General features: G+C 55.9%; 1 protein-coding gene across 1 annotated transcript; it reads left to right on the plus strand.

Annotated features, from left to right (window-relative positions):
* The first annotated feature begins 1,093 nt into the window (after positions 1–1,093).
* Positions 1,094–10,879, plus strand: LOC115637773 (G-protein coupled receptor 183-like). Its single transcript, XM_030539367.1, has 2 exons — positions 1,094–1,227; positions 9,859–10,879. The coding sequence occupies exon 2, from the start codon at positions 9,869–9,871 to the stop codon at positions 10,877–10,879; it is 1,011 nt and encodes a 336-aa protein (XP_030395227.1). The 5' UTR covers positions 1,094–1,227; positions 9,859–9,868.
* The last annotated feature ends 410 nt before the right edge of the window (positions 10,880–11,289 follow it).

An 11,289-nucleotide genomic window follows, 5' to 3' on the forward strand; every position in this document is an offset into this window, starting at 1 on the left:
CTCACAACCCTGGGTTTAGCAGGCCAATGCTCAAACCACTGAGCTATTGCTCCCCCCTCCCAAGGTGAGCGTTGTCCTGTTGGAGTCTGGGGTTGAGGTCAGGCCCAGTCCCATGCAAGCACTGCCGCAGGTCCAGCCAGAGGTGCTAACCCTAGCGCAGCTGGGCAAAGACACGATGCATGTAATTTGCAGTCATGCATCTCGCCTGAGTAGTTGGCCATCAACAGGTGTAGCCAGTACTGGTGCTGGGGGATCAAATTCTCATCTGTGGTGGTGGGTGCTGTTCTGTATCCCAGTTATGGTTAGTGAGAGAAAGGGGGCCAGGACACCTGAGTTCTGTGTTCAACTCTCCTACTGCATATGGGTGAGTCACTGCCCCACTCCGTGCCTCAGTTTCCCCACTGGTAAACGGGGCTAGTGACACCCAGCTCTTGGCAGGGGTGGGGGAGTGGCAAGTGTTAATTTCCCCAAATTCTGTCCCTCTTTTCGATCCCCGATCCTGCAGCGAGTGCTCTGTGGTTAGTCCTGAGCCCCACTGCAGTCCATGCCAGCACAGACCCTGGCTTGCGCCCTCAGCTGGCACATTGCTCAGTCAATCTGGCCCGGAGAGCAGGGAATGAAAAGGCCCATTATCCCTGCCGGTCACACAGGGCTGATTTATCCCAGCCGGCACCAGGCTTTCCTGCTGGGCTAAGCACTATGGGCTGGCGTGGGCGGGGGGGCTGGCTCAGGGGAACAGGAACCCCCTTCACCTCTGCACCGAATGACCCCTGGTGCTTTGTGCCCTGGACTCTCTGCCTTAGCTGTTAGGTCTCATTGTTCCCACCTGCAGCCCACTCGGTGCAGAGGTGCGTGACGTGGGTCAGGCGCAGATGTGGGACCATGGCTGAGCTGTCTGGGAGCCAGGGCTGTGTCCTCACAGCCTCACTTGCAGTGCTGCTGGCCTCCTCAGGCTTGGGGAAGACTTCGAAGGGTGTTGCCTCTCGGAGCCCCTTTTACAAACAAGCACAGGTGCCGTGCCCTGCCTGGCCTCCAGCTGCTGCCCCATCCCCTGCGACACCGGGCGGATTAACCCTTGACAGAGAGACGGCGCTCGGGGGCTGCGGAGATCAGACGTGCCACGCAGCCTGACTCGGCTCCTTAAAGCCTCCCAGAGAGCTGGCTCAGCCAGACAGCGAAGTGCAGCAGGGACGGGAACGCTGCCGACCCACCAGCCAGCCTCACAAGGTAAGACACCAGCTCGGAGCAGCCTTGCAACCCAGGAACCTGAGCTTCCCACTGGCAACCCCTGCAGTGCCATCTCATTGCAGGGGAGTGCTCAGAACTAGCCAGTTCTTTGGATGGGGCTCTCAGAAGAAGGGGGTGACTTGCTGGGGTAGGGCCCAGAGCCAGTTTCCCCTCCTCTTCCAAGAGGAGCGACTGGCTGGGGGTGGGGGCGTTAGCAGGGCAGGCTGCTTTCCCTTGCTTGAAAAAACATTTGGCTGCCCCTCCATAGCTGCTCTGGTTTCTACACCAGCTGTAGAGCATGGAATGGCCTGGAATGGTGGAGCCCTGTTATTCACAGCGATGGGAAAATCCTAGAGATTACTGGGCTCCTTCTGCGATGGGGGCCGGGCCTGCCATTCAGCTGTGACAAACTGCTGCAGAACCCAGCGGGGTAGCGTTGTGTAAGAGTGAGCTTTTGAATTTGTATCTTGGGTGCAGTGGGTGTGTGAAGCGTCTCTCTCTCCTTGGCCTGTTACTTTGCTGCTCTGTGCCTCAGTTTCCCCATCCATTCAAGAGGGGTATGGCTGTATCACCTTTGTAGAGAGCTTTGAGAGCTACTGCTATTGAGCACAATATAAGAGCCAGGGTGCGTTCTGAGGATCCATATTCCAAGCTAAGTGCCACTACTGCTTAGTAATAAACAGTCTAATGAGAGAGCTTACGAGGGCCAAATCTTTTTTTGTTATCGAACTCATTGCTCTGCCAGGGGGCTTGGAGAAAGAGTCTAACACAAGCTGTGTCATCGTGACATTTAAAAGCACCAGGTTTCTGCAGGCTCTCCACACACCTGTGGGGCTAGGTCCCCCTCAGCCCGTGCCGATCTGTTCCAAACTCATCCCCGCCTGTGAGTGCCGAGCTCCCAGAAATCCAGTGAAAATCAGGGCCACCCAGCAGGTCTCCTATACGAGTAACCAGGCCTGACCCTGCTTAGCTTCTGAGATGAGACAAAATTGCGCATATTCAGGGTCTGGGGGAAGATCCTCTGCTGTTGTCCGTGGAAGTTAGGAGCCTAAAAACCTCTGAGGATCAGGGCCTTGGTGAGTAAATACTGACACTTAACGGGTGTGTGCGGGGGGGGGGGGGTGATTTTCATGCTGGTCAATGTGAAAGAGTCATGGCAGCCTGAACTCTGCGGTGGCCTGAAGATCCCTTCTCTGTAGCACAGAACGTTTCTGTGGCTGGGATGAAAAGCTGAGCTCAGGTGGTTTGAGTCTCTTGAGACAATCTGCAGCCTTTTGTGGCTGTTTGTCAGCTGAGGGGGTCTGGCAGCATCTTGGCCTCCCAGCATGAGGCTGAAATGACTCACATCAAAAAAAGCCACAGGCACAAGTAACATCAGCTTCCCTGTGACAATGCCGGGGGAGGGATCGCTCTGTAGTTTGAGCACTGGCCTGCTAAACCCAAGGGTGTGAGTTCAGTCCTTGAGGGGGCCATTTAGGGAACTGGGGTAAAAATCTGTCTGAGGATTGGTCCTGCTTTGAGCAGGGGGTTGGACTAGGTGACCTCCTGAGGTCCCTTCCAACCCTGATATTCTATGATGTGACAGCCAGTCCATGGCAAGCAAGCAGGATGTGTCTGGGCTGGGGAAGCCTGCCCCTCTCCCTCCCCAACTCACACTCTTATCTGCCCTTTTGAAGGAGGGCTGCTGCAGATCAAGTCAGGCGGGCAGAGTCAGCAGGTAAGGACCAAACCAATGTTCTTACCACTCAGTCTCTGGGGGGGCTCTTCGCTGCATCTCTGGGGCCTTTCCCTGCTGCCTGTGGGCCCAGCCACAGTGTGTGTGTGTCTGTCTGCACGGCCCCCACCCTGTAGAGCCAGCTCCTGCAGGGTTTAGATGCATCGGAGATGGCGTGGCTAGGGGGGCTCTGTAGCACCCCAAAGTACCATGCCAGGCAGGGACTCGGCTGGACATGGCAATTCTATCTCCTGGTTGTCTTGGCTCTGGGGAGGAGCAGGGCGTACACACCTATTTGGTCCCTGCACATTCAGAGCTGGTAAATGTTCCAGACCAGCAGATGGAGGCCCTCTGAATAGCCGCAGAGCGGGGACAGTGTGAGCAGCAGCTTCCTGCACTACTGCCCCAGGAGGGCCTCCGCTAGCCAGTCGTTCGGTGCACTTGGCCTCTTTGCTGAGACTGCTAACGAGGGGCCCAGCTAGTGTCCAGTGAATCGGTGTTTCAAAAGTGTGCAGTGGGAGGAGACAGGAAACCTTTCTGGGTGTCAGTAAGTCCTAGAGCTGTGCAAGCTTGAGGCAGGGTCACAGGGGCAGTGATTCAACCTCAAGCTTCAGGGCTCAAACTGATCGCCTGCAGGGGTCAGGAGGGAATGTCCGACCCCCTGGTCTCAGCACTGAACAAGTGGCTGAGTGCCTTTGCTGGAAGCTGGCCCCTCTCTGGGGCAGGGCAGTAGCTGCTGATCCGATCTGAGATGCTCGTTCCTTCCCAGTGGGAATGTAGCCTGTTGTTGGTTCCCCATGTGGGAGGGGAGCGTGTGGCTAGCAGCAGTGCAGGGCCAGTGTGCACAGCCGATGAACCTGTGATTGCCAGGCAGAGAGCAGCCAGTAACCTGGCTCGGCCGAGGGGTAGCCACACTGCCAGACTGGAGCAGGACGCAGGCAGGGACATTCCAACGGGCGCACGTATGCGGCTCTGGCAGGAGTGCTAAGCCCCTGTAGCTGTGAGCTGGAGCCAGGGCAGCATCTCTGGGGGATCTTCTCTCTGTGGCTTAGACCCTGCTGCCCTGGAGGCAGCTGTGCCTCTGACTCACCACGGCTTGGTAAATCCCCCAGGAAATCCTCTCTGTGACAGCCCGGAGGGCCCTGGGGTGGGGCTCGGGATGAGGGATTCAGGAGGGGGTTTGGGGTAGGGTAGAGGATTGGGGTGTGGGAGTGAGAGTTGCGGGGTGGGGCTGGGGATGAGAGGTTCAGGAGGAGGTTCGGGGTGGGGAAGAGGGTTGAAGTGTGAGGGGATGAGGGCTCTGGCTGGGGCCAGGGATGAAGATTTTGGGGTGGGGGACTCACGGCTAGGGCAGAGGGTTGGGGTGTGGGGGGATGAGGGGTTTGGGGTGTGGGAGGGGCTCAGGGCTAGGGCAGAGGGTTGGGTGAGGGGTGTGGGGTGGGCCCAGGGATGAGGGGTTCAGGAGGGGGTGAGGGGTGGGGCAGAGGGTTGGGATGTGGGGGAGGTGAGGGCTCTGGCTGGGGGTGTGGGCTTTGGCGGGGTAGGGCCTAGGATGAGGAGTTTGAGGTGCAGGCAGGCTGCCCCAGGGCTGGGGCCAGAGAGGATGACCCCCCAGCCCCTTTTCCCTGGCAGTAGAGAGCTCCAGGGGAGAGGCCCCCCTCCCACTCGGCAGCACACTCACCCCACACCGCGGTTACTGCATGTGCTCCTAGGACCCCTCTCTGGTTCAGGGGGTTACACTTCCCCCGGAGCAAGAAATCCTCGTTCAAAGACCAGAGTGACACGAGTTCAGCGGGAAAACCAAGAACCAACAAATGTTGCCCACCCTCATCTCCGGAGAGGTACTGTGGGGGGGGGGGGACTTCATGCTGCACCCCGGGAGAAGCCCATGCGGGAGGGGCAGTGAGAAGTCCTGCTGGCCATGGGGCACTGCACCCAGGGAGGCAGAGGGGAAGCAGCTGGCTCAGTGGGACGGGGGAGGAGAAGTGGTGAAGTTGTTTGCAGCGAGGACCCAGGAAGACAGCCTGAGTTTCTCCCACAAAATGGAGATGGGGAGGAGGAAACGTGGGGGGAGGGGGTGTCGGAGTGCCCTGGCTACAGCCACACAGAAGGGAAACTGGCAAAAGAAAAGCAAAGCAGAGGAGAGGAGGGGACAGAAAAAGCCCAAAGCAGCCACCTGGAGCCATAGGAGCGACTCCATGGGTGCTCCGGGGCTGAAATACCCACTGGCAGCTCCCTGCCCTGCCCCACTCACCTCTGCTGCCGTGTCCTGTTCCCCCCGCCCCAGTGCTTGTGCCGCGAAACAGCTGTTAGGTGCTGCAAGTGCTGGGGGGGGGGGAATGCGGTGTGCTTGGGGAAGAGGCAGGGCCGTGGCAATTTGAGGAGGGATCCAATAGGGGCAGGGAGGGGGGTGGAGACAGGGTAGGGGTGGGAGGGGTGCAAGCACCCACCAGTGCCAAGGAAAGTTGGCACCTGTGCCTGGGGCTTCCTGAGCTGCTGCAGTCCCCCATTCACTCCGCTGCACCTCCACCCAAATGCCTCAGCCTGCTGCTGGCACCGCTCCCTTGGGCAGCCGCCCGCTGCCCAGGGCACAGGCAGGAGTGCTCCTGGGGAGGTGTGCGGGGCTGGGGGAGAGACCCGGCCCCAAACCCCTCGGGGTTCTCCTTTGGCCCAGGGAATGGCCGAGGCTGCTACTGAAGCTTGCTGCACAGATCTATGTGGCAGCTGGAAATACCTGCAGTGGAGCAAAGGCCCATCTGTCCTTTCCACCTCTAGCCATGCAACCAGGCCTGGTATTTCTAATTTATGGCCACTGGCCATGGCCTCTCAGCCACAAGGCCTCTCCTGGGCCAGGTCATGGGGCAGGAAAAGTACTGACATTGGCTGAGTGGCTGCCTGTTGCCTGCTCGTGGAGCAGAGAGCCATTGCTGGACAAGGCTTCTCCATTGGGCTGCTGTCCCAGAGGGTTTCCCTGGATTGAAAGGGATGGAGAAGTTGAACAGCATGGAGAATGCGCGGCCTGGCTGCTCGTGAGAACCACAGTGCTGAGCCTCCTGGCCATGCTCCTACTGAGCAAGGCACTGCGGAGTCGCCTCCTGAATGGTCCAGGCAAAGGGCTGAGGCTGGGGGGTGCTGCAGAAAGTGTGTGTGTTGGGAGCAGGGATTTCAGTCAGTGACTGATGCCCTGCCCCCTTGCAGGAGTGAAGGGGTTGGTTTGTCGGGATGGTGCTGACCTCAGTCCCAGCCCCTGTGTCCGCTTGGCCCAGACCAGCTGGCCTTTGGATCCCATGCCTGGGAAAGAAAAACTCAAAGTCCTCATTGCTGCCACTGGTGCCTTCCTCAGAATCTGCTGCCAATGAAACCTGGTGCTGATTTCCCATGGGATAATGGCTCTGGCTGGGTTGTGAAGGTGCAGAGCTTGGCCTGCTCTGTTTGGGGCCCAGATCCTATGGGGATGGGTGCATTGCATGGTGACTAGGCAGTCAGATGTGCATAGTTAGAGTGAGGGATGGCTGGATGGACAGGAGCATGGATCCAGAGAGAGACAATCCCTTCCTCCTTAACCCACACGACTTTCTGGCGCGCTGACCGTCTGCCTTCGGGCGAGCAGCAGGAAGCACTGCACTCACTTGGTTGAGATGTTAACGGCCAATCTGTCTGGCTGGCTGTCAGGTGCCGGGCTGTGGTTTGAGGTTAGGGTTCTCTGGTGATTCCCCGACTGCCGCATGGCTGCTGACAGTGCTTGATGAGCAAGAGTCACGCAGAGAATGGTGACAGGTTTCAGATTGGTAGCTGGGTTAGTCTGTATCAGCAAAAGGAACAAAGAGTCCTTGTGGCACCTTAGAGACTAACAAATGTATTTGGGTTTAAGCTTTTGTGGGCTAGAGCCCACTTCATCAGATTCATGCAGTGGAAAATACAGGAGGAAGATATATATATACACAGAGAACATGAAAAAATGAGTGTTGCCATATCAGCTATAAAGAGACTAATCAATTAAGGTGGGATATTCTCAGCAGCAGAAAAAAACCGTTTGTAGTAAAATCAGGATGGCCCATTTCAAACCCTTGACAAGGTGTCAACAGTTTGAAATGGGCCATCCTGATTATCACTGTTCTGCAGAGAGCCGCTGGGTTAAGGGCCAGGTTCTTCCTCTGGTTCAAACAGGGCTGGGCTGCCTAGTTCACATGGAGTGCTGAGCATCAGTGTCATTTAACTTCTATAATTGGGGTTTGTGCTCCAGTCAGGCCAATGAGGCCGCGCGTCTGTGTGCGGGCGAGTTCCCTGCCTGCCCATAGGGGCACCATTTCAGACTTTTCGGGGGGAGGAGGGACATAACTTTAACCATGATTCCAGGAGCTACTCAGGCAACTGAAAACACTTGTTTTTTGGCAGATAACTTATCTGACAGGAGCATTGTATCTAATTCCTATAGCAAGAAAGAAAAGGTAATAAATATTAGATCCATTCAGCTCTAATACTAATGTGTTCTGACATCTCGTAGCAAGTCACTTATCGAACACTGGTGCAGTTTCAATTGTAATGTCTAGTCGGACTCAGGTACTCTTACTGAACTCGGAAGAGACCATCATGATCATCTGCTCTGACCTCCAGCACATCACAGGCCACAGAGCCTCCCTGACCCCCTCCTGTAACAGAACTCAAACCTCTGGCTGAGTTACTGACATCCTCAGTCATGGTTTAAAGACTTCAAGTTATAGAGGATTCATCACTGACACTAGTTTAAACCTGCAAGTGACCCATGCCCCATGCTGCAGAGGAAAGCACCCCCCCCCGACCATGGTCTGCGCCAATTTGACCCAGGGGAAAATTCCTTCCTGACCCCAAATATTATGGTCAGTTAGATCCTGAGCATGTGGGCAAGACCCACCATGCAGATATCTGGGAAGAATTCTCTGTAGTAACGCAGATCCCACCCCAGTTAGGGTCCTTCTCCAGCATTGGGGATTTTTGCTCCAGGCAGTTGCCGATGGGCCACGTGCCATTGTAGGCAGTCCTGTCATACCATCCCCTCTAGAAATGTACCAAGCTCAGTCTTGAAGCCAGTTAGGGTTTTTTTCCCTCACTGCTCCCCTTGGGAGCCTGCTCCAGAACTTCACTCCTCTACTGGTTAGAGACCTTCACCTAACTTCAAGCCTAAACTTGTTGATGGCCAGTTCATATCCATTTGTTCTGGGGTCCACATTGGTACTTAATTTAAATAATTCCTCTCCCTCCCTGGTATTTATCCCTCTGATGTATTTATAGAGAGCAATCATATCTCCTCTCAGCCTTCTTTTGGTTAGGCTAAACAAGCCAAGCTCTTTGAGTCTCCTAAGGTAGGTTTTCCATTCCTCAGATCATCCTAGTAGCCCTTGAATTCATCTTTCTCAAACATGGGAGATCAGAACTGCACACAGTGTTCCAGATGAGGTCTCAACAGTGCCTTGTATAATGGTACTAACACTTCCCTGTCTCTACTGGAAATACCATGTCTGAAACACCCCAGGACTGCATTAGCCTTTTCTACAGTTTCATCAAATTGATGGTTCATATTCATCCTCTGAGTACCAAATACACCCAGGTCTTTTTCCTCCTCTGTCACTTCCAACTGATAGGTCCCCCAGCTTATAGCAAAAATTCTTGTTGTTAGTCCCTAAGTACATGACCTTGCACTTTTCCCTATTAAATATCATCCCATTTCTATTACTCCCTTTTACAAGGTCATCCAGCTCTTCTTGTACGATATTCCGATCCTCCTCGGTATTGGCAATACCTCCCAACTTTGTGTCATCTGCATATTTTATTGGCACACGCCCACTTTTTATACCAAGATCAGTAATAAAAATGTTTAATAAGATTGGTCCCAAGACTGGTCCCTGAAGAACTCAACCGGTAACTGCCCTCTAGCCTGACAGTTCACCTTGCAGTATGACCTGTTGTAATCTTCCCTTTAACCAGTTCCTTACCCACCTTTCAGTTCTCATATGAATCCCCATCCTATCCAATTTAACTAATTAATTTCTCACGTGGAACTGCATCATACGCTTTACTGAAATCCAGGTAGATTATATCTACTGCATTTCTTTTGTCTAAAAAGTCAGTTCTCTCCTCAAAGAAAGACATGAGTAACTTTTGTTACCGCCTCTTGAATACAACAATTGAAACAATTGTAGAAAAATCTACAATTATTTTCTATCATTTAGGCTACTTTTCCCATTTCCCCAAGCTTGGAACAGATCATTACACTTTAGGAAACATCCTAACAGCCCTTTCCTATCTTAATTACCTGTTAATCACCCTGTTTATAAACAAAATTCTAAGTCCCGGATCCTGCCTCAGGGTGCAAGCTGGGAGCAGCTCATCACCTGTCTCCTCTGCAGAACTCATTGCACTGCACACTCAGGATGCCTGACTGAGGCATGCAGTATGGAGGGGCAAAGCTCTCCATGACCCCCCAGACTCCACCTGTGGCTGCTGTGCTCATGTTTGCTGCAATAGGCTTTGTTCTGAGTTCAGTGCCTAGCTGCTACCTGGATGGATAGAGGAGTGTGTGTGGAGACGGCTAGATAGAGGGGCTGTATGGAGAGAGGAGAGGGTGGCTGGATGGCTGACTGGAGGGGTGTGGATGGAGAGATAGCTCGAGGGGTATTTATGGAGCTGGCTGGCTGGATAGATCAATAGAGGGGATGGATAGGTGGAGGCATGGGAATAGGGATAGATGGAACTTCTCTGGAGTTTGAGGGGGTCAGGCTGGCTCCTCCTACCCAGCAAGGGGTGCTGCGGCCAGGTTGACCACACAGCTTTACGAGGGGCTCCTAATCAGTATCATTCCCCTGCCTGGCTCAGGACTCTGACCCCCTTTTAGGCACACAGACCACACCTCCCCTCTAACCCTGCCCCCTCTTGTCTTCCAGTGGTGCCGAGATGAGCAATTGGACGGCCAGGCTGGAGGTGATGGAGGCACCCCTGGGCCCTGCCCATGGGGAGTGTGAGCCGAGTGACCCGGTGCAGTTTGTGCTGGTGCCCCTGGTGTACTGCCTGGTGCTCTGTGTGGGGCTGCCTGGCAACCTGGTGGCCCTGCTGGCCTTTCTGCAGAGTGGCCAGGTGAGGAAGGCCATCCGCATCTACCTCATCAACCTCACGCTGGCCGACATCCTCTTCAACCTCACCCTGCCCCTCTGGATTCCCTACTACCTGGCGGGGGGGCACTGGGCCCTCTCGGACGCCACCTGCCGTCTGGCCGGCACGGCCTACTACACAGCCACCTACAGCGCCATCGCCTTCATGACCCTCATCAGCTTCGATCGCTACTGCACCGTCCGGGTGGTCAGGCTGGACCTGGCTCTGAACCGGCGCCACAGGGCTGTGGCAGCTTGCGTGCTGGTCTGGCTGCTGTGCTTGGGCTGTGCCATCCCCTCTCTGGCAGCCCCGCAGACCTGGCCGGGCTCTCGGGGCACCAAGTGCTTTGAGCAGACTGCGTGGCACAGGAACTACGCGTACGCCATGGTGGGCTTCTTCGTGGCCTCCTTCCTGGTGGTGTTGGGTGCCTATGCCTCCATCATGAGGTCGCTCTCGGCCACTGCCTCCCCGGGCAGCCACCGCCGGCTGGCCCGGGCCATGGTGCTGGGCATGCTGCTGGTGTTCGTGGTCTGCATGGCCCCCTATCACCTCACCCTGGCCCCCTGGGTGGCCAGCCGGAGGCAGAGCCCTGGCTGCAGCCCACCCTCCACGCTGGATGTCCTGCACACCCTGAGCGTGGCCCTGCTGAGCCTCAACAGCTGCATCGACCCGCTGATCTACTGCTTCGCCATCAAGCGCTTCCGGGCTGATCTGTGGAGGACGGCGCGCAAGGTCGTCCGGTGCCTCCCGCTGCCCCCCTCCCCGCTGGAGAGGTCCATACCCAACGTCCGGTCCTCCTCCTTCACCTCCTCCTAGCGAGGTTGCTGGGAGAATGGCTCATGGCTTAGCTTGGCTCCCTCTCCAGGGCACTGGTCCACCCTGGCACCAGCCTCCACTGTCTTGGCTTCGTTGTGAGAATCTGAACTCTCCACCAGAGCTCTTCCAGTTGGATGTGGAAGGTCGCCTGGTAACTGCATCTCCATGGCCTGATGGGTGGGTGACCAAATGCCCGGTGTGAGCTGGAGAGCCGCTCCCTGACAGCATGCCCCGTGGCAGGAGGTTGGCAGGAATGGCTTTGCTGGCGAGTCTGAGCCAACCTGCCCAGATGCACCTGGCCCACCTGGATCTCACTTGCTGCCACCCTTAGGCGATCCAGCCCCCAGTGCTCCTCTGGGACACAGGCCTCCCAGGGCTTCGGCTGGATCTGAAGATTCAGGGGACGTGGA

This window comes from Gopherus evgoodei, chromosome 20, assembly GCF_007399415.2.
Source record: "Gopherus evgoodei ecotype Sinaloan lineage chromosome 20, rGopEvg1_v1.p, whole genome shotgun sequence".
Taxonomy (NCBI): Eukaryota; Metazoa; Chordata; order Testudines; family Testudinidae; genus Gopherus; species Gopherus evgoodei.